The sequence below is a fragment of the Martes martes genome, assembly GCF_963455335.1.
Source record: "Martes martes genome assembly, chromosome: 8".
Lineage (NCBI taxonomy): Eukaryota > Metazoa > Chordata > Mammalia > Carnivora > Mustelidae > Martes > Martes martes.
Window position 1 is genome coordinate 14657685 of NC_137895.1, and position 21843 is coordinate 14679527.

The 21843-nt window shown below is 45.8% G+C and overlaps 1 protein-coding gene across 2 annotated transcripts in view; it reads left to right on the forward strand.

The window, feature by feature from the left end:
• Positions 1–20905, forward strand: part of BPIFC (BPI fold containing family C) — a 40740-nt gene extending 19835 nt beyond the window's left edge. Inside the window, exons 8-17 of one of the 2 annotated variants that reach the window (XM_080811689.1) lie at positions 528–619; positions 2065–2241; positions 3400–3453; positions 4429–4599; positions 5249–5316; positions 15753–15795; positions 17969–18032; positions 18970–19046; positions 20288–20435; positions 20697–20905. In XM_080811689.1, the coding sequence (XP_080667815.1) occupies positions 528–619; positions 2065–2241; positions 3400–3453; positions 4429–4599; positions 5249–5316; positions 15753–15795; positions 17969–18032; positions 18970–19046; positions 20288–20410 (869 nt within the window). In that variant the 3' untranslated portion in view covers positions 20411–20435; positions 20697–20905. The remainder of the gene's footprint in view (positions 1–527; positions 620–2064; positions 2242–3399; positions 3454–4428; positions 4600–5248; positions 5317–15752; positions 15796–17968; positions 18033–18969; positions 19047–20287; positions 20436–20696) is intronic. The other variant, XM_080811690.1, reaches the window with a different exon arrangement.
• The last annotated feature ends 938 nt before the right edge of the window (positions 20906–21843 follow it).

The following is a 21843-nucleotide window of genomic DNA, read 5'->3' on the forward strand; positions in this document are numbered from 1 at the left end:
TGGTTTAATATTAATACATGACTTTGTCTAATTTCTTTTCAAAAAAGTATGTATGCATTGTGCTTGCATGTGTGTGTCTATACATGAAAGGCTAAAAACAGAAGGTTATTGAAGTTTCCCTGCATATAATGTGATTAAGAAGGGTTTTTAGGGCGCCTGGGTGGCTCAATGGGTTACGCCTCTGCCTTCGGCTCAGGTCATGATCTCAGGGTCCTGAGCTCTCTGCTTGGCAGGGAGCCTGCTTCCTCCTCTCTCTCTCTGCCCACCTCTCTGCCTGCTTGTGATCTCTCTCTGTCAAATAAATAAATAAAATCTTAAAAAAAAGGGGGGGGGGTGGTTTACTTTCTTCTTTTGACTTACCTACTTATCCCAGGTTTTGAAAAGTGAGCATGTATTACTTACGAAATAAGAATAATTGTTATTTTAAATAACAGAGAATTAAAATTGTATTGCTCTGCATAGATAATAGTCAGATGCTATACTATACCTTTAATAAATATGAATTTTCATTTTTATTTGTTATTTAGTTTTAACCAAGATTGACAACTATACTCTCCTGGACTACTCCCTAATCAGTTCTCCGGAGATTACTGAGAATTACATGGAGCTGAATTTGAAGGTAACTCTATCGTCACCAAATTCTCATCCTAGCTATCAACAGCCAGTATTTGCAGAGCAAATATTCTATGCAGAAGGAAATATCACTAAGTACGCTTCAAATAATTTAATGTCCTTTCAAGCAATTCCCTCATGCTTGTGTTCTTTCAAAAGACCCTTCAGCAGTTTCTTGATTGGTAAATGATGGTTTGGATTTGCCCAACATCCGACTGCCTTCCTCAAGGAAAGTATCATGATGACTACGTCTGTGGGGTCAGGTCTGAGGCTAAGAGGCAGCAGGAAGAGGGGCTCTACATGTATTAGAACTCAACCCATCAGCAGATTGCTCATATGGACACTCCTGTTCCTGTCTGGTCAGCCAGTTTAACTGAGGGCTGTCAACCTCTTGACCTCGGTCAGGGCCATTTGCACATGAAAATGGTATTTGCTGATTCTGGAAAAGAGATTGTCTTTACATTTAGTTTTGCCCCATGGCTGGTATCCGTGGGGTTTTTTTTTTTTTGTTTTGGTTTTTTGTTTTTGTTTTTTTTTTGAAGTGCATATTGACTTATATTTCTTTTTTTTTTTTTTAAGATTTTATTTATTTAGGGGCTCCTGGGTAGCTCAGTTATTAAGCATCTGCTTTTGGCCCAGGTCATGATCCTAGGGTCCTGGGATCCAGCCCCACATCAGGCTCCCTGCTCAGTGGGAAGCGTGCTTCTCCCGCCCCGCTGCCTGCTGCTCCCCCTGCTGTGCTCGCTCTGTCAAATCTCTTTTTAAAAAAGATTTCATTTATTTATTTATTAGAGAAAGACAGTGAGCATGAGCTGGGGGAAGGGTGGGGGGTGGAGATGGAGAAGCAGACTCTCTGCTGAGCAGGGACCCAGATGGATGCGGGGCTCGATCCCAGGACTCTGGGATCATGACCTGAGCCAAAGGCAGACACTTAACCGACTGAGCCACCCAGGCACCCCTGACTTATATTTCAATCACTTCGAGTCTTTCAAATCAGTTAAATGTTACTCAAGACATCTTGTAATAATATCCTCTAGCCACTGAGGGCAGCATCAGGAATGCGTGGGAAATGCTTTAACCCATTGAGCGTCCCGGGTCCTTCTGAGGCTTTCCGTGACACCCCAGAGGCTCAGCCGCCACAGAGTTCGAAGGTCAAGGGTTTGGCATCTCTACATGCCCCTCAGGAACTATGCAGAGCTGTGTGTCCAGTTAAAATACACCTGCCTTCTGAGGGAATGTTACACCCCAGGGTGGACGGTCCACATACGCTCAAGAACTCATCAGAGCTGCCAGACCATCGTCACTGGCCGAGGAGTCAGAGGCCCTGTTGTGTTTTAACCCCTACTGAGTTTCTGGTGTTTTTCGGGTTCTGAATGAGCAGATCCACCTTCTCAGTGCTGTACACCCAAGTCTTGACCTGATACCCTGATCTTTCCCTCTGTTTTCCCACAGGGCGTGTTCTACCCCCTGGACAACCTCAGCGACCCCCCCTTCTCGCCAGTTCCTTTTGCGCTGCCAGAACGCCATGACTCTATGCTCTATATTGGAATCTCCGAGTTTTTCTTCAAATCTGCATCCTTTGCCTACTTTACAGCTGGGGCCTTCGATGCCACGCTCTCCATGAAAGAGGTGAGGAGAGTTCATGGATGGAACAATCAGCACCAGCATTTCATCTTATTATAAGTAGCCCATGGTGGGAAATTTATGTCACAGTTTCTATTTCCTGGGCCCTTTTAGACTATCAACCCTAGCAGGTCATGAATGGAGGGATTGTAAACTGAAAGCTTTTAGTAGCTGGGGAGTTGTTGAGTTTCTAGGTCTGCTAATTTCAGTTGTGTAGGATACCAGGCCTCTGTTCTAGGTTGATCTTAAGTAATGCCAGGACTTCCCTCCACCACTTATGACCTGTGACTTTGGGCATCTTCAATGTATTTAACTTCTCTGTGCCAGAGTGTCATCATTTAGACAATGGGAATAATAATTCCATACTCATAAAGTCAATATGGACATTAGAGAGGTTTAAATATACGGAAAGCATTCATGCCTAGCACGGAGGAAGTGTTCTTTATGTGTTGCTTACCATCATCATCATCACCGTGCCTGGTTTAATGCCAGCACCAATATTTCTCCTGCTGGTAATTGCAACTGAGTTATCTACAATGACCACTAAGAGGACACATACTCATGGATTCTCTTTGCCATGCCTCTCCCTTTCATGATCAGAACATTCTCTCCAGCCAACCAACAACTTTCAGTAAGCATCCCCTATTAATCTTTTCATTCCATGGGTCTTAATTATACAAGTGGTTCTAAAACTTGGGTTCAAAATACTAGGTATGGCAGCACCAGTGACCGTAGACTGCTGAGAATTAGAGAAATATAGCTTCAGATTTGGAAAACATTCATTTGTGAAGATAAATTACTTAAGTATCCTTTGTCTCAGCAGTCTCTGAAAAGGTGGGCAATATCTACAAGGGTTCTTGTTAACCACTGTAGGATGGTCATGCATGGATCATACGTGTGGGGCCTACACAGTATTGCCAAGGTTAAAAGGCACTTACTGAAAAGGAAGTTACTTCCTGTGTGACCTTGGGCAAGTGACTTCACTTCTTTGAGCCTCAGACTTCTTATGGTTGGGCTATAAAATGATAGGCCACTATTAAACACTGATTGTTTGTTGGTGTAACAACTTCATGATTCATAAAAATATAAGGAAAGCTAGGCTTTCCCCTGAAAAGAGAACCCAGGTAAAAATCTTACAGTAACATGATGGTCTTGATTTTCCAGATTTCCAACCATTTGGTTCAAAACTCTCAAGGCCTTGGCAATGTGCTCTCCCGGGTGAGTACTGAGGGTCTGACTCCTTGGTAGTGATTCTGGATTCACGGCAGTTACTTCTGGAAGATTTGTGGGTTTCTCTATTCCTTTTCGGTCCAAACCTGAGTCCATCTTTCCATTCTGAAGAGATTTCTTTTCTCTTTTTGATAAGATTTATTTAGAGAGTGAGTGTAAGTTGGGGGGGGGGGGGCAGAGGGAGAGGGAGAGACAGTCTTAAGCATACTTGGTGATGAGAGCCAGACCAATGCAGGGCTTGACCTCACCACCCTGAGATCTCAATCTGAGCCAAAATCAAGAGTCAGATGTCTGACTGACTCTGCACCTGGGGGCCCCCAGATTTTTTTTTCTTTTAATAAAATAGCCACAGATATTTACTAAACAAGTTATTATTAAAGGCATCATAAGTTTACAAAACAAATCAACTGCTCTTCCCTAAGTGTCCACCACACATTTTCATTAATAAGCTTCAGTGGGAAATGGGGGAATAGTGCCCATGTCTGTGCCTTTAGTGAAGCAACTCTTAATGTCATGCCTTCTCAGCCCTTGAATATGGGACACAGTGTCCTGAAAGGCTCAGGTTTGCTCTTGAGGACAGAGAGATGCTCACCGAGCTTCCTGATTCTAGAGCAAGGACCTGGAGACACACCTAGATTTGAATCCCAGTTCTTTAATGTATCCATCTGGAAGTGAAGGGAATTATTTAACCAGAGGCTCACTGTCTTCAGCTGTGAAATGGGGATTCTGATAGAACCCAGCCACAGGGATTTTGTGGAGAATAAACCAGACAATTCAGATAAGCTCAGTGAATGTCAGCCGTTATTATTATTTGTCTTGTGTCTGGTGGTGGTATGATTGCCGAAGAGCTTTGTTTCGAGTCTGACTGCATGACGTAAAATTTAATCACCCAGGCCACCCCAAACGTGTGATTTCCCATTAACTCAGCTCCCTGGTCTCCACTTCTTTCCTTGAACTTTGCAGATCGCAGAGATCTACATCCTGTCCCAGCCCTTCATGGTACGGGTCATGGCAACGGAGCCTCCTGCAATCAGTCTGCAGCCGGGTAACTTCACCCTGGACATCCCTGCCTCCATCGTGCTCCTCGCCCAGACAGAGAACTCAACCGCGGAAGCCATCGTGTCCATGGACTTTGTAAGGCCTGGGGGCAGGAGGGCGGCCTGTGGAGACCCGTCCCGTTCCCACAGCGGGCCACTGACCAGCAGTGCTCTGCTCAGTGTCTGGGGGTGTGAGGTCTGATTCATCAGTTAGTGGTGAGGACAGGGGTGGGACAGGGTGGGGGCGTCGAGGGGGCCGGTGCTCATACCCCCTACATGGTAAAACAGCTCTCCCCCTGCTCCGCTCCCTGCATGCCCTTCCCTCAGCTGCAGTTACATTGATCGCTGACTTTCTTTTGTTTTTCCCCAAAGTAAGTCAGTGGAATTCAAGGTTATTTGAGCAGATGGAGGCCAAACGCAACCCAATGGAAAGGGACAAATACAGTGAGTCTACACGAAATGTCACACACACACACACACACACGTACACGTACATGTACACATGCACACACAGTACATGAAGAGACGTGAGGAAAAAATAGAGTAATTTAAGGGAGATTCTTAAAAAGTCTTTATAGTTAGTTTCCCTGCCCACAAGAGAGCATTTTCAGATCTGCTTCTTCCCAGTGTCTCTAGCAATAAGAGGGAAAGTGGAGCTTCTGGTATTTCCAGTATAAGAAATTGTATTTGTGACCAAAATAGACAGACTCACTCCTCTTAGTAACGAACACTTTTGTTGTCTGCAGGTTGCTAGCACCAGTGTTGGCCTGGTTATTTTGGGACAAAGACTGGTCTGCTCATTATCTCTGAACAGGTAAGTTTAATTGATTTGACTGTTGAAAACCTTAGCAATAAGTGATTCAGCAGACCATAGAGACAAAGCGAAATTTAACAGGACAGGGGAAGTTACCACTGGGTAGAACATGAATCACTTAGGTACTCCTCTTGTCATGATCCCGATGATGTCAGACTATGGGCTTCACTAAAACTTTGTTGTGGAGCCTTTCTTTCTCCTCCCATTAGATACCATTCAGATCAAATGGGCAGCCGAGGTATAAATATAATTCCATCATATAAATTCGCATTCTAATGGTACCGTGATATAAATTAAAGACCCTCCTCAATAACTCCAGGAAGCGTGCTAGTGAGGAAAGAGGTCGAGGAACAAAGTGTCAAATCCCTGGTCACTGGTTGCATAACCAGGAGCGAGTCTGGGAACCTCGTTGTGCCTCGGTCTCCTTATCTGTAAAATACTGAAGTTGGGCCGGGTCATCTCTGAGGTAGCCGCAGGCTCTGACACCCTGACCCCTTACTAGACCATAGACTTTAACAAAACCACGCCCCATGGCCTAGCTGGTTCTCCAGTGAACGCCACGTGCTGTGGAAGGGGTCAGGTGGGTCACGTGGGTAGACTGTGGACAGTGATTGCCATTGAGAAGAACCGTCCGCAAAGCCCGTTTTCCTCGGCCCTGTGAGGCCGACAGTCAGAGCCATGAATGAGACTACCTGGGGGCAGGGGGGATGCTATTCCGATAGCAGATGGCTCAGATGAAACCCACGGAAGAGGGAAGAAATGCTATAAAAAGGCCAGAGAAAGCAGAGTCAAGAAAGAACAGGAAACCAACAGAGGAGAAAAGTAAGTCAATCACCATAAGTCAGCAGATGGTTGTGAAGACAAAGCAGACACACAGAAGGTGCTCTCAACAAAACGATATTAAATGGGACAAACAGAATGGAAAACCGCACCAATGCAGCAGTCAGCTGTGTAAAATAGCTTTCCATCTGGACGAGGAAGTGAATCACAAAGAGTGCCATTAGGATACGGGATTGAGCGAGATTTTCCTCCTTAAAATTATCTTCGTAACTATATTGTTTTCCCAGTAAAAGGAACAATGACAAAAAAAAAAAAAAAGTAATATGGTTTCCCAGAAAGGAAAGATTTCAAGAAGGCTTTATTACTTTCTACCCACCTCTACAACATGGGACTGATTTCCCCATTAGCCTCAGCAGGCACAGAGCCTAGAGCCCATGAATACTTTAGGGACCCATGAAAACATTTTAGTGTATTTTTAAAATAATTTAAAAATGAATACAATCCAGGCTGGATTATATTTATCTTTATAACAACATAGTCTTCAAATACAATTTTTAGTATTTCTTTATGGAGGGAGGGCTCCCAGAGGCAACAGTTGCCTCAGGGCCCCCCAAATCATACTGTGGCCCACCCTGCACAAGGTCAAGGCGATGAAACTCTAAACCTTGATGGGTCATCTTGGAAATGACAGTTTTAACAGTTGAGAGGATGGAAGCCAGAGAGCAGGAGCGGAGGAGGGAAAGGGAGGCCGGTGAGGGATGGGCAGCATCAGAGTGAGGCCAGACAGGAAAAAAGAGAATTTGCAATGCAGTTTGCCGGAGCAGCCCCACCACAAGCACCCTCCATCTGCAGCCTGAGGACAGCGCTGATAGGAAAGGGGGGCTGGAAATCTGGAGGGAGGTGGGAGAAGGGAGGCAGGGCCGCTGACTGAGGCAGCAAGCTCTTGAGAAGGGAGAAAGCACGTGCACCCTCGAGCAGGGCCCGGGTTCACTGGCAGGATGGAAGGAAGGACTTAGTGCGGGTGGGGCTTCAGGCTTGCAGGCCGGTGGGAGAGACCTTAAGGAGCAGAGAAACTAGGTCCCCTTCTCAGCTTTGGCTGGGTAGACTCTCCTCTCCAGCGATCCTCCCAGTAAGAAATGGCACGTTCAGAGGGTGTTAGGTTTATGTTCAAGAGTAACTGCAAAACTGATTGCAACCCACTCAGTTCACATCACCTAAAGAAACGAGCTTTCTCCGGCTTCCTGCAGCCCACAAGCGTGCTTTGACCTGGTGAACACAAGCTGAGATTAAGACTCCTGCCGTCCTGGGGTCTCCTCCGCGTTCCCCTGTGGTCTCCTTCAGGTTCTCGTGCTGGGGAGGTTTCCTGAGGCTTTAGTGGGGTCTAAGCAGGACCAGCTACCCAACTTGCAAGGCCCATTGCAAAATCAGAATGGGGAGCCCCTGGTTCAGAATCTTACGAAGAATTTAAAGGTGGGGACAGCAGGGCCTTGAACCAAGCGTGGGGCCCCTCTGAGCAAGGCCATGTCATGCTGCACAGGTCGCTGGGGGTGGCTCCTGCCGGGGGTGCTGTGGCGGACCTCGGGCCGCAGGAGGATGAAGGGTAAGGTGGATAGGCCAGGCATCACTCAGTCCCAAGGCGGGTCGTGCGAGACCGTGGAGAAGCAGAGGCTGTGCTGAAGGGGCGCCTTCCCTGTGGCGGCAGGAATGGCCGCCCCACCTCCCACACGACTGCCCCAGCCAGCAACCGCCACTCCCGGTTCCACAAGCACTGCTCTTCCAGACCTATGGCCTGCTGTGGTCTTGGGTGAGGTCAGAGAGGCACAGCGCGGAGAGGTGTAAGGGGGTAGGGATCAGTAAAGCATCCCCGAGAAAACCCTGGGAAATGGGGTCTCCAAACTAGGCTCCCAGAATACCAACCCCTGAAACACTTTTCTGAACATCCCCTGCCTGAATGTGTCTCTTTCTGGATCTGCTCATGGCTGGCTACAGAGACAGGAGATAGAGAAATCAAGCCGAATCCAGGTGTGCTGAGTTTAAAGACGAGGTGAGCTCACAGGCTTTAGACTAGCTGGTTCAGATCCCCGCCCTGCCATTCATTAGCTGTGGGGCCTCAGGCAAGTTACTTAACCTCTCTGGGCCTCCATTTCCTTCTCTATAAAATGAGGCTATAATACAACCCACTTCAGGGAGTTACTGTAAGGAATACATGAGTTAATACATGTAAAGTGCGTGTTAAGTGTTCAGGAAGGTTGACTATGGCTGTTACTTAAAATTTGGGGCTGGTCTCATCCCGGGGAAGAAGGTGCTCCATTATACAAGATCCTCACAAGAGCTCCCCTAGTCAGAAAAACCCTGTCAGGAAACACCTCATTCCCATGTCTCCCGTCCAGTGATGGTTATTAGAGAAATTGCCTTTTGTCCTAGTATTTATGACTACTTTATTATCGAGCCTTTGCTGTCTTCTGGTCCCATGCCAAGAACTTCACACATATCATTTCATTTAAACCGCACAACCCTGGATCTCCAGGACCTGGCACAGTCTTCAATCGATGTCTGTAGCTTTAGTGAACAGACCTGGAGGTCGCTCATTATCCCGGTTTTACATTAATAGAGGTCAACTAACTTGCTCACATCACAGAGCTATTGAATGGCAGACCCAGAACTTGAACCTGGGTGAGTGGTTTTCACAGCCTTGGGTGTTCACTTACAACATTATACTGCTTTTGATGAGGAACATGGCCAAGACTTAGAAGACTGAGATGGTGAACACCCTTGCCCAGAAGAGGAAACCCATGAGCTCGGAGTCACATGGAACTGAAGCAGGCAGCATGTCCTTTCTCAGTGTGAAGATTTGATAGAGGAAGAGAAGCCACACGCAGAAGGTGACCTGCGGTGGAAAAAGCACACAGCCGCCTTGAGAAATGAAGGGAAGGAAAAAATGAAAGCAAAAGCAGGGAGTACGAGTAATCAAGGTGACCTGGGTGGGGATGTCTCATTAAGAGCACAGCCCTGTAGTCAGGCGTTTCTGATTTGAATTCCGCCTCTGTCGCTTGGCAGCCGTGTGACCCTGGGCAAGTCAGTCAACCTCTCTAAATATCAGTTTCCTCATCAGCAAAACAGGGCACCTATTCACAGAGCTGTTTTATGGGGAGACGAGGTAATGTCTGAAAAGCACGATGTTCTGCACATAATCAGTGCTCAAGAAATATTATTTACTACCAGCAGTAGAGTTTTATTTTCTTTCACCTTTTTGGGATCAAACTTTAACCAAATAAGAGGGAGAAATTGATCCCAAGAGACATGACAGGTCAGGATGGCCTTAAAAGCCTTAGAATTGGCCCTCAGAGTCCTAAACCAGACTCGTACTGGTCTATCCACAACGGAGACTTTTGTTCCAAACACAGTTCCTTCGGGAGGTAACCCCAATGCAGGCTGATCCATATGCTAGACATTTCTGAGACCAAATTAAACAACACTTTCCCTTTTCTGGTCGCCATACAGATGACTGAATTCTAACCCCCCCCCCCTTTTTTTTAATTTTTGAAGATTTTATTTATTTGAGAGAGAGAGCACGAGCAGGGAGGAGGAACAGAGAGAGGGAGAAGCAGACTCCTGGCTGAGCAGAGCCGGACGTGGGGTTCAAATCTCAGGACCCCAGGATCACGACCTGAGCTGAAGGCAGACACTTAACTGACTGAGCCACCCAGGCACCCCTTTAAGCTTACAGAGCTCAAGGCAATCCAATATACAGTATCGTTGGACCATTTAGAACTCTGGAACAATTTTGACATTGCCACAAGTGAGGCATCAGACACTCCCAAACTGCGCCCCACACCAGTGACATCAGCATGTGCACGCGCGCGCGCGCACGCACACACACACACACACACACACACACACACACTACAACCCCTCCCAGGCAACACCTTCAGAGAATGCAAAGAAAGCTGACTACAAGCACATAGAAACCTCACCCAGCCCTACTCTCCGCAGCTTGGGCGATAAGCATTTCCCAATGTGAGCCATCTGGAAAGAAACCCAGAAAGGAAAACAGGTCTGGGAAGAATGGATTCGGTTTCTGTCAGAACAGTGCTTTAGACAGGTCATCAGAGCTCGGGCTTTCGCCCCCGGGCTGACTGCCATCTCCACCCTCCCTCTGAGCTACCGTGGAAGCCGGTGCACAGGAATGCCACAGTGCGAGGCCCCTGTCAGAGGAGGAAAAACAAATGACTTCCGCTTCTCCCAGACTTGTTGGGGGAATTTCTAGGCGGCAGAAGGCAGTGAAGATAAAACACTGGGGAACTCTTCCTCATCAAGAGGGTCCTTTAATACTGGAATGGGCTCAACACATTCCTCACATGAAAACCTTTCATCTTTGGGGGCACTGGGGTGGCACAGTCAATTAGGCGTCTGACGCTCTTGGTTTCAGCTCTGGTCGCGACCTCATGGTTGTGAGATCGAGCCTCATATCAGGCTCCACACTCAGCGAGGCATCTGCTTGGGATTTTCTCTCCCTCTGCCCCTCCCACTCGTCCTCTCTCTAAAATAAATAAATCTTGGGGAAAAAAAAAAGCCTTTCATCATAGATTAAATCCACAGCCTAGAGTTGTCAAGCACTTTGACTACTTTCCAAGCAAGCCAATCTTCCTTCTCATAACTCCCTAAAATGAACATTCTGCTGTAGACTGGCCCCCTTCAAAGCCACCCCAATTCCAATAAACACTTCCCCACCCACCCTTTACTCATTTATCCATAATCCATCCCATGAGAATTTCTTGAGCACCGATTATGTGCTCTACAGTGTTCTTGATACAGACAAGAGAGAAAGGCAAATGTTTCTACCTCCCAGATCTAGAGCCTGCAGGAGAAACACTCAGATTAAGAGGCAAAAACTGGGTGTTAAGGAAAATGGTGGCGTGCTTCTCTCAAAGGGCAGTTTGTTTTGTTTTGTTTTGTTTTAAGATTATTTATTTATTTATTTGTCAGAGAGAGAGAGAGATCGCACAAGCAGGCAGAGGCAGAGAGAGAGAAGCAGGCTCCCTGCCAAGCAAGGAGCCCGATGCAGGATTCAATCCCAGGACCCTGGGATCATGACCTGAGCCGAAGGCAACAGCTTAACCAACCAACCGAGCCACCCAGGCGTCCCTCAAAGGGCAGTTTTATTCCCCGCCCCCATATCTTACACACACACACACACACACACACACACACACCCCTACCTCCAACCCATGCTGGTTTCTTCACCGTTTCATACATTCTTAGAATTCCTGCAGCAAGTCAGTGTAAACCCACAAAGGAGCACTGAAGACAAGCTGTTTTGTATTATTCTGCAAATCCTTCCTCTACATGCAGCTTCTGTCTGCCCATCATAAATATAATTAACGTTCTTCCCATTGCCTAGAGCATGACTGAGCACAGAAGGAGCTCTTAGGAAACCTCTTAGGCTGCCCGTCTTTTCTTCATACTGCAGCCAGAGTGATCTTTACAAAACGCAGACATCATCTCCCTTTTTAGAAACCTTCCATAGGGGCGCCTGGATGGCTCCTTGGGTTAAGCCACTGCCTTCGGCTCAGGTCATGATCCCAGAGTCCTGGGATCGAATCTGGCTCTCCGCTCAGCAGGGAGCCTGCTTCCTCCTCTCTCTCTCTGCCTGCCTCTCTGCTACTTGTGATCTCTCCCTCTCTGTCAAATAAATAAATAAAATCTTAAAAAAAAAACTCCATAGATTCCTTGCTCTTAAGATAAATATCAAACTTTTAGCATAGCCTCTGATATCTTAAGATAAATATCAAAATTTTACCACCATTGTCTGCCTCTCAAGCACTCTCTTCCTAGCCTCTGTTCCCTCCACAGGGCCTTTGCAACCTCCGCCAGACCCTTCCCTCTTCCTTCCCCAATTTGCCTTTTTAATCTCACTTACCCTTCATATGTCAGCTCTCAAGGACATATTTCTTTCCTCGGAAACTTTCCTGCACCTGCCAGTTTAGATAGCGTTCCTCTCTCATTGGCCTCGGTGAACTTTTTCTTTCCTTCAGAGCATTTATCTCAATCTGTCATTAAACCGTCACCAGTGGGCTTATTTGATTACTGTGTGCCTCCCCACAAGGCTTTAATCTCCGTGCAAGCAGTGGCTGTGTTTGGTTTAACTCACAGTCGTGATCTCCAGCCCCTGCTTCATGGCTGACGTGTATTAGGTGTTCAGTAAGTATCTGCTGCACAGATGCCTGGATGAACACTAAGTGTCTTAATGTGCCATGCTCTGGACTCAGTCAGGTTCACAGTCAGAGGACATAGAGATATCTTGTGTCAGAGGACATAAGATATTGAGTGCAAGGTGTGATTTTCAACGTCTGCCATGGCCACAGGGTTGGAGAAGTGGCATTGTGAGTGCCTGTGCCTTGATCTACTTGAACTCCATTATGCTGCATTTGCTATTGACCCAGATCATGACCCCACCACCATCTGACAGGCTTAAGTGCTTGTACTTTTGTTCTGGTTTTCAGTCAGGACGGTAAACCTTCTCCAAAACTTTGTGAATAAGCTATATTCTCTATATGTCTGCAGGGTAGGGCTACTTGAGCTCCTTTTCTCCTCACGAACTCTGTGGTTCTGTAATAAAATTAGTTGCTAGCAGCTGTGCTTTAAGAAACAGGTTAGGAGGGGCGCCTGGGTGGCTCCGTGGGTTGGGCCTCTGCCTTCGGCTCGGGTCATGGTCTCAGGGTCCTGGGATCGAGTTCCGCATCGGGCTCTCTGCTCCGCGGGGAGCCTGCTTCCTCCTCCCTCTCTGACTGCCTCTCTGCCTACTTGTGATCTCACTCTCTGTCAAATAAATAAATAAAATTAAAAAAAAAAAGAAACAGGTTAGGAGAGAAAGAGAGAGAGAGAGTGAAAGAAAGAAAAGAAAGAAAGGAGAAAGAAAGAACAGGTTAGGGGCTAGAGTGAGGATGAAAGGTCAACAGACTGAACTCGGTCGCCACCTAGTGGTCACAGTTGCGCTTGCGTGTTTTTCAGGACCAGAAGCCTTAGAGCTTGCCCTTTGCTCCGCCTGGATTTCTGAACTGGCCTAAGTTACCTACATCAGAAAAAGCTGTGTGGCCAAGGGGAAGCGTCCCCCTCACATTTCTCCAGCAGTACCTTCAAAGTGTTGTTCCACTGCTCAGATTCCTTCTTTTAAAGATACCCTAAGGATTCTGGTCCTCACTTTCCACCAAACGCCATCTCTGATCCTTGTCAGATTTAACTGTTTCTGGTTCTCACTCTTATGTTTCCTGATTATCAGCCAATATCATGTGAATAGGAATTAAGTTTTGAAATTTAAGTTTTGAGACTTAATTCCTATTCACGTGATATTGGCTGATAATAAGCAAACTCACCTCTTCCATTAATACCTATCTGCTCCTTAAACATAATAACAGAAAGGTGCCTGGAAGAGGTAACACCTGAGTTAAATCTTAAACAATGAAAAGAAGTTAACCAGTCAAGGAGACAGGGGAGGGGCAATTTCAGAAAGAGGGAACAGCATGGAGACCAGAGGTTTCATGGAATATGCAAGGAAATACTTTGCAGTTGTTTTAAGATCATTATCTAATTTTGAATAATCCAGCCCCAAATATATTGCACATATTCAAATGCATTCCACATGAAATATAATTTAAACTTAACCATGAGTGGAGTTGAGTTAAAGTGACTAGTCACCATAATGTTAACTTGTTGTGGGCATATATTAATTTTCATTTTTCAGGATATTTTTGTTATGTGTTTTGAAGCCAATACATTTTTTAACCTCAGATATATAGTGCCTCGTTAATAAAATAGCATAGCGGTGCCCAGGTGGCTTAGTCACTTCAGTGTCCTACTCTTGATCTCAGCTCAAGTCCCAATCTCAGGGTCATGAGTTCAAGCCCAACATTGGGCTCCAGGCTGAATGTGGAGCCTACTTAAAATAAAATAAAAAATAAATAAACCAGCATAGCACTAACCAGGGTTCAGGGTTCTTGAGTATAATATTCAGGGTAGAGAATGAAAAGAAGTGAGAGTAAACGTAACCAGTCACCAAAATACAGAAAGGCTTGGGTACCACCTAAATGACTTGGACTCAGGCCATTAAAGAATTCTGAACGGGAGCGTGTCCTCTTCAGACATGCTTGCCATATAGCTCACTCTGGGAATGGTGTGGAGGACAGATTGAAGAAGACCAAGACTGGAGACTGGGGGAGCCATTTGAAGGCTGATGCGGGGCGCATCTGGGTGGCTCAGTCAGTTAAGTGTCTGCCTTCAGCTCAGCTCATGATCCCAGAATCCCAGAGTCCTGGGATCAGCAGAGAGTCCACGTCTCCCTCTGCCCTTCACCCCCACTTACGCGCATTCTCTTTCTCTCTCCCTCAAATAAATAAATGAAATATTTTTTTAAGTTTCTAAAAAGAAGAAGAAGAAGGAGGCTGACGCAGAAGTAAGGCTCTCCACCTGGGTGAAAGTGAGCCACGGAAGGACAGGAGGGACAGCAAAGTGAGGAAAGATCCTACAGTGGAAGGGAGCTTTGGGTTGGGCATCACGAGGTCTGAGTTTTGGTCCTAAATCTGCCATTAATTGGACCTCACTTTCCCCATCTGTGAAATGAAAGGATCCTCCCTGTTGACTACCACTGCTTCATCTTACTATGTCTGACAAATCAAGTGTGTGTTCTGGGAGTTCAGACCAAGAAGACCTGAAGACTATTTCTCCCGTCCAAGTACTAAGCAAGACCCACCCTACTTAGCTCCGGAGATCAGATGAGACAAGGCACATTCAGGGTGGTTCTATGGCTGAAGACCGAAAATTATTTCTTAAGATTCTTCTTGGTGCATAAACAATGTATCTTGGAACACTGGAAAAAAATTAAATTTTTTTAAAAAGAAGAAAAAAAAAGGAAAAAAAATTCTTCCGCCTTCAAGTTGCCAACAGTAAGTCCTATATAGCAAACGCATTTGGGGAACACATCCTGGTTACAAATCCAGGCCTTCTGCTAGAAAGTTCTGCTTCTTAAGTAGCAAATATCAGGTAAAGATGTACTAGAACATTATATCCTCACCAGTCTGTGTGGTTTTTTAAAATAGTGACTTATGGGGCACCTGGGTGGCTCAGTTGGTTGGGCAGCTGCCTTCAGCTCCGGTCGCGATCCCAGTGTCCTGGGATCGAGCCCCATGTTGGGCTCCCTGCTTAGCCGGGAGCCTGCTTCTCCTGCTCCCTCAGCTTGCCGCTCCCCTTGCTTGTGCTCTCTCACTCTCTCTCTCTCTGTCAAATAAATGAATAAAATCTTTAAAAAATAAAAAATAAATAAAATAGTGGGTTATGGATCTTTAAAAAAAATAAATCTCCTTTCCTTTTTGTTCCTTTCTATTGAAAGGGTTTTTTTTTTTTAAGATTTTATTTATTTATTTGACAGAGAGAAAGAGATCACAAGTAGGCGGAGAGGCAGGCAGAGAGAGGGGGTGGGAAGCAGGTTCCCTGCTGAGCAGAGAGCCCAATGCAGGGCTCGATCCCAGGACCCTGAGATCATGACCTGAGCCAAAGGCAGAGGCTCAATCCACGGAGCCACCCAGGTGCCAGAAAGGGTTGTTTTTAAATCTTCCATCCTTTAAACTTTTTCTATTGACGTTTGTTGTTTTGTTTTGTTTCAGATTCCGGCTCTCTTTGCCAGAGTCCAATCGCAGCAATATTGAGGTAGGAATCCAAGCTCTCAGAGTTCCTGTCAAGGCAAAAATGATAGTTTTCCTATATAGTAGCTGAATTAATGTTTTCTAAGCCTCTAAGTACTTGATTTCCCCACGAGGATAGGTTTTAACTTTAAAATTCCTTGTGTAGCTTCTTGTCCACCAACTCCATAACTTTTAAACAGGACAGGAACTCTCCAATTTACTTTTATCTATTCAGAAAGACTTTTAAAAGAGTTTTCTAAAAACTAAGACCTATGTAATATTGGCACTTTCAGGGAGATTTTCAGGGCAATTTCATTCTTTGGATAAAATAATCTTTGAAAAAAAAATAATAATCTTTGAGAATTAAATATAAGATCCAGACTCCCAAAGGATGAAGCCATCTGCAAATTATTCGGCCATGACTGAGGTGGTCTTGGAAGCCTTTCTAGCCATCTCCTAAAACCGTTGCAAGGCTGGCTGTGCAGATACTTTGCGGGGGTGGGGGGACAGCCTAGTGACCTCCTAATGGGAAGAGTATATCCCCAGTTGGATAGACTTGGAATCAAACCCTACCCCCCAAGCTGCAGGAAGTTCAGCCAAATCACTACTTGGTTTCCTTGTGGCACTTACATCGCAGAGCAGCAGTTCTCACCTGGGTCAGTTCTGCCCCCCAGGGACATTTGGCAATGTCTGGAGACATTTTTGGTTGTCACAGTCCGGGGGATGCTTTAGGCACTTAGGGGGTAGAGACCAAGGATGCCACTTACCATCCCACAGTGCATAAGAAAACCCCCACAGCAAAGAGGGATCCATCCCAAAATGTCAATAGTGTCACCGTTGGGCACTCCTATTTCTAGAGTGTGTGTGTGTGTGTGTGTGTGTGTGTGTGTGTGTCAGACAACAAGCAAATATATTTTGTCTGCTGAAAAATATTGTAGAGAAAAGTAAATCAGAGCAAGTGTATGGGCAGTGTAGGTGGGGACAGAGCTGGCCGTTCCAGCCTTTGGGTTGTCGGGACGATTCGCTGGGATTATATATGAGGTTCATTCAGCACATTGAATACATGGCAGGTGTTAAATAAATGATGGCCATTGTTCTTAGGAAAATTAATTTCAGTTATTGCTACCTCTCTGTCAAGGGGCAGCATAGTACAATGGTTACATCCACAAACTCGGGCCAAAGCGCAGGAGTCAACTCCCACTTAAGGGCTGTGTGGCCTCAGTCAGGGCACTTGACCTCTCCCAGAGCAGTCCTGGGACAGGGTCCTGAACGGATGACCATGTTTGACAGAAGCAGCTATTTTTTTTAAATTTTTTAATTTTTTTTTTTAGAAGCAGCTATTGAGAGAGGAACAGATCTGAGGAAAATAGCAAAGAAGCCCAGGAATTTATGCAGGTGGCCAGACAAGATGTTTGTTTGTTCAATTTTATAGGAACATCCTGATTTTCAGGTTGGGAAGATTAGAAGCCAGTGACATGAGTGCCAGCAAGCTGGAAAATAAGTTATATTTTCATGCCAGATATTGAAACGAAATACCCATAGTGTCTCATGCACTGTGGGTCAGCACCTCCATGGCATAGCCCTTTGGTAGATGACAGACCACAATCAATGAGAATGCACAGCTGACTTTCTCATAAATAACATTTCCTGAGCCTAGAGGAGGCGAAATGAGTCCAAGTCTTCCAGGAAGACCCAAAGAAACTGCTTAGTATCCACAACAGAGTGTGCTAATAATGACATTTCTGGGTGGAAAATATGACAGTGGTATATACTGGGCATCTTACATAATATTCACTTGTTTAATCCTGAGGCCAACTGAGACATTAGTGCTGTTATCTTCCATTAAGGAAAGACTACTAACCGGGATACTTAGTAATTGTTTAGATCATCTTACTTGATAGATACCTAAGCTGCCATGTTTGCTCCCACCACGTGGTCCCTCTGCATTTGTTGTCACCATGATCCAGCCTACGAAGAGCAGAAATGTCCAACCTCAAGGAGGAAAAAAGATTGAGAAACTATAATATGGTTTCCCACCAAGTAGCTTTCAGTGTCTGGAAAGCTAGATTATCTCCATGGGAGATTTATATTACCACCCTCTGTCATGTTAAGGTCTGGGAAAGTGCACGTTCAGACCAGGCATGGTACCTTCAAAATGCCCTGATTTTGCAACTGATTAGTATCCCCTTTCATTTTAGGTCTTAAGGTTTGAGAACATTCTGTCCTCTATTCTCCACTTTGGAATCCTCCCACTGGCCAATGGTAAGGGATTCTGGGGAAACATGTGACTCTGACATTAGCTAAACACTGGGGATTGTTGGGGACTTTCTACCCCAAAGGCTGTACTTCTAGCACATGACTGTGTGAATCCAGGGCCATGCCGGAACTTACAGAGTGTGGTTGCAAAGTTAGTTATTCCAGGTCCAAGCCTTGTTAGCCACACTACCTGTAGACTCAGCGAGAACAGCTAAGCTCTGGTTGAGTTGAAGAGATTGAAACCACACTCCTTAGGCAGTAAGAACCCTCCTTCAGGTCCGCCAGAAATGAAATTCAACTCCCTAGAGGGCATCTCTGTGGTTCTTATGCACAGACCACCATCTGGATAGACAGTTTTTTTTTTTTTAAAGATTTTACTTGTTTGACAGAGATCACAAGTAGGCAGAGAGTCAGGCAGAGGGAGAGAGGGAAGCTGGCTCCCTGCCAAGCAGAGAGCCTGATGCGGGGCTCGATCCCAGGACCCTGGGATTGTGACCTGAGCCGAAGGCAGAGGCTTAACCCACTGAGCCACCCAGGCACCCCTGGATAGACAGTTTGAGTGAAGGACAATTCTAGGTCCTCTCCCTGTATGCAGTCGTTCATAAACTGCAGCATCTTGAGTTTGGCTTGGTTAAAATATATTTTGTATCAGAGACCAAAACGTTCTCAGACACTAATTAAGGTATTTTCGAAATATAAACTGGACAAGTTGCCAGCATTTTTCTGTCATCCAAGTGTACATAACTGCTTGTGCATTTTTACTAAGCACTTCAGTAACTAATTAAATATTCATCAAGGAAAATGCAAGCAACATAAAATGAAAATACAGAATCAGGAAGAAGGAAAAGATAGATTTAAAAACTGCTTATTTGTCTTTTACCAAAAAGTTTGCCAAAACTTCTGTGTCTGTGCCCAGCTATCTTCCCCTTGTTCTGTTTTTCAGCAAAATTGCAGCAAGGAATTCCCCTGCCCAACCCACACAAAATCTCACTTGTCAACTCCAATATTGAAGTTTTTGCGGTAAGAATGTGAATATTCTCTTCACTGCACCCATTTCTTTTCACGGTAGAAGCCTCTTCCTAGTTTGCTTATTCTGTTTTATGCTAATTTGCTTTGCGTTTTTTCCAGCCCAAGGAATTTTGTAGACAAAAGTTTTAGCTCTTAAAGCTTGCAGTGAACAATGAAAAGCATTTAAACTTGAGTTTAAAAATCAGACCAAGGCGGATTTCACTTGGCAGCCAGACTCACATTGTAGTAAGAGAAGGCGCACTGTGGTGGTGTGCTGTGCTCTGCCTCATTCCTTCCGCAAAACAACCTGCGAGGCTGGGATTGATGGCCGCCTTTTAAAAAAACATTTTATTTTCTTTTTTCAGTGTTCCAAGATTCATTGTTTATGTACGCAGTGGTTACCACACCCAGTGCTCCATGCAATATGTGCCCTCCTTAGTACCCAACACCAGGTTCACCCACCACCCACCCCCCTCCCCTCCAAAACCCTCAGTTTGTTTCTCAGAGTCCACAGTCTCTCATGGTTCATCTCCCTCTCTGATTTCCCCCAACTCCCTTCTCCTCTCCATCTCCCCATGTCCTCCGTGTTATTCCTTATGCTCCACAAGTAAGCGAAACCACATGATAATTGACTCTCTCTGCTTGACTTATTTCACTCAGCATAATCTCCTCCAGCTCTGTCCATGTCAATACAAAAGTTGGGTATTCGTCCTTTCTGATGGAGGCGTAATACTCCATTGTATATATGGACCACATCTTCTTTATAACGGCCTCTTGAAATAAGGAGAGCAGGGCCTGGCTGAGACCTGACTGGTTCCTCTGATTCTCTCAGTGAACTTTTGCCTGAACCAAAGACCCTCCTCGAGGTTCAGGGATCTGCTGTGAGCTGTATCCTCATTAATCATTATCAACGAACTTCAGAACACTTTTTTTCTTCCATTTTGGCACCTTTTGGGGGTGTGGTGGAAATAAGTTTCTGAAGGAATTCTCCAATCCCATGCACATCCTGCCGTCCCTCTTCCCTCCCCACCTCCCCTGCTTCTGTAACTGCTCAAGTTACCTAGGGAGACAATAACCCCAAGTGTCCTGTTCTCATGTCTGAGACACTCACAAGAGGACAGCGGCAGGGAGGGTGTGACACAGGAGGACCTGGGAAAGAAACCATCTCTCCCTCACCCCTTAGCAAACCCCAGAGGTCTGTGGCTGCCGGTGTCCAGGGTGTGACGTTGTCTTCACTCTTGCCTCCTTTTCAGGGATTCCTTTTGATCTCCACCGACCTCAAGTATGAAACGCCCTTAAAGCAGCAGCCGAGTTTCCATGGTTGGGAAGGTCTGAACCTCATAAGTGGACAGTGGAGGGGGAAGCCCGCCGCTTGATTGCCTGTTTGGAGCCCACCCCCAGGTGGCCAGTGGCCCTTAATCCACAGCTACTGTAAGCCCAGAAGGGGAGGACAGTGCACCCTGGATTGTAAAGCCGTGCGAAGCGCTTAGGCTGACAGCTTTCCTTCTCGAGCCCTCAGGGACAGAGGGAGGCAAACTGAGTTAAAGAGCCAAATCGGGGTGTGTGTGTGTGTGTGTGTGTGTGTGTGTGTGTGTGTGTGGAGGGGTAGGCATTTCAGTGTTTCGTGTTCGAATGCACATTGTGTGTTTCTCTGTTTATAAGGTGCTGGGGCCTGGAGCTAGCCATGTGCCCCCGAGGAGGTGCCTGAGAAACCCCAAAGTACAGATTTGCCCGCGTTCTTCCTGGAGGAGCTCCCTTTAGCTCTCTCAGCAACCCAGGGTTTCCCTGACTTCCCTGCATATTGGATTGTATGTTTTATATTTACTGCTACTGTCCCTTGTATTTAATTAAACTTGTTTTCTATTAATGTGAACTTGTCTTTTTATTTGAGAAATTCTCTGCTTCTGCTCTGGATTTTTTTTAAATAAAATAAGACAAAGATGAGAGAATTTAACATCTTTAACATCTTTAATTTAACATCATTAACATCTTTAACACCTTTGACAAAAAGTAGGAGTATGCAGACTTCAAGGCTTGATCTAAAAAGGGACCAGCTTGGGATGCCTGGGTGGCTCAGTCGGTTAAGCGGCCATGGTCAGCCTAGGTTATGATCCCAGGATCCGAGGGATCCTAGGATGGAGTCCTCCATAGGCCTCCTTGCTCAGCAGGGAGCCTGCTTGTCCCTCTGCCTCTGCCTGCCACTCCCCTTGCTTGTGCTCTCTTTCCCTCTCTAGCAAATAAATAAATAAAATCTTTTAAAGGGGGAGGGCAGCTTGGCTCCTGGATGTTTCTGGTGAGAAACAGTGGTCACAGCAAACTCGGGAAGTTATATCACTTCTTTAAGTTTTAGGGTTTTCCCTCCCAGATGAAATGAAATGGCAGTGCCGAGTACTTAGCCTAGATCATTTGTCGTTGGGGATCTTAAGTTGTTAGAGCATCTAATTATTGGGGTGAAACTGGGGCTGAAGAGGAGGAAAGGGGAACACATATGGGTAATGCAAGGACTAGAAACCACCGACCTTGCCTTTGTGGCTCTCACAGTCTCGTGGGAGAGAGGATGCCAACCCCGGTGCCGATTACTCCAGGACGGTCACTCACCTAATGCTCACAGACGCTCAGAACAACTGTGGTCCCATTTTACAGATGAGAAAACGAAGGAGAAGAGAGATGAATCCTACAAGCCTGGTAAAGCAGCCTCTGCGTACAGGGCAGAGGGAGAAATTGAATCCAAGTCTTCCCGATCCCAAAGTCACCGCTATTTACATGCGGTAGGACTAGAAGCGGAAATACGTGAAAACCGCTTACTCTG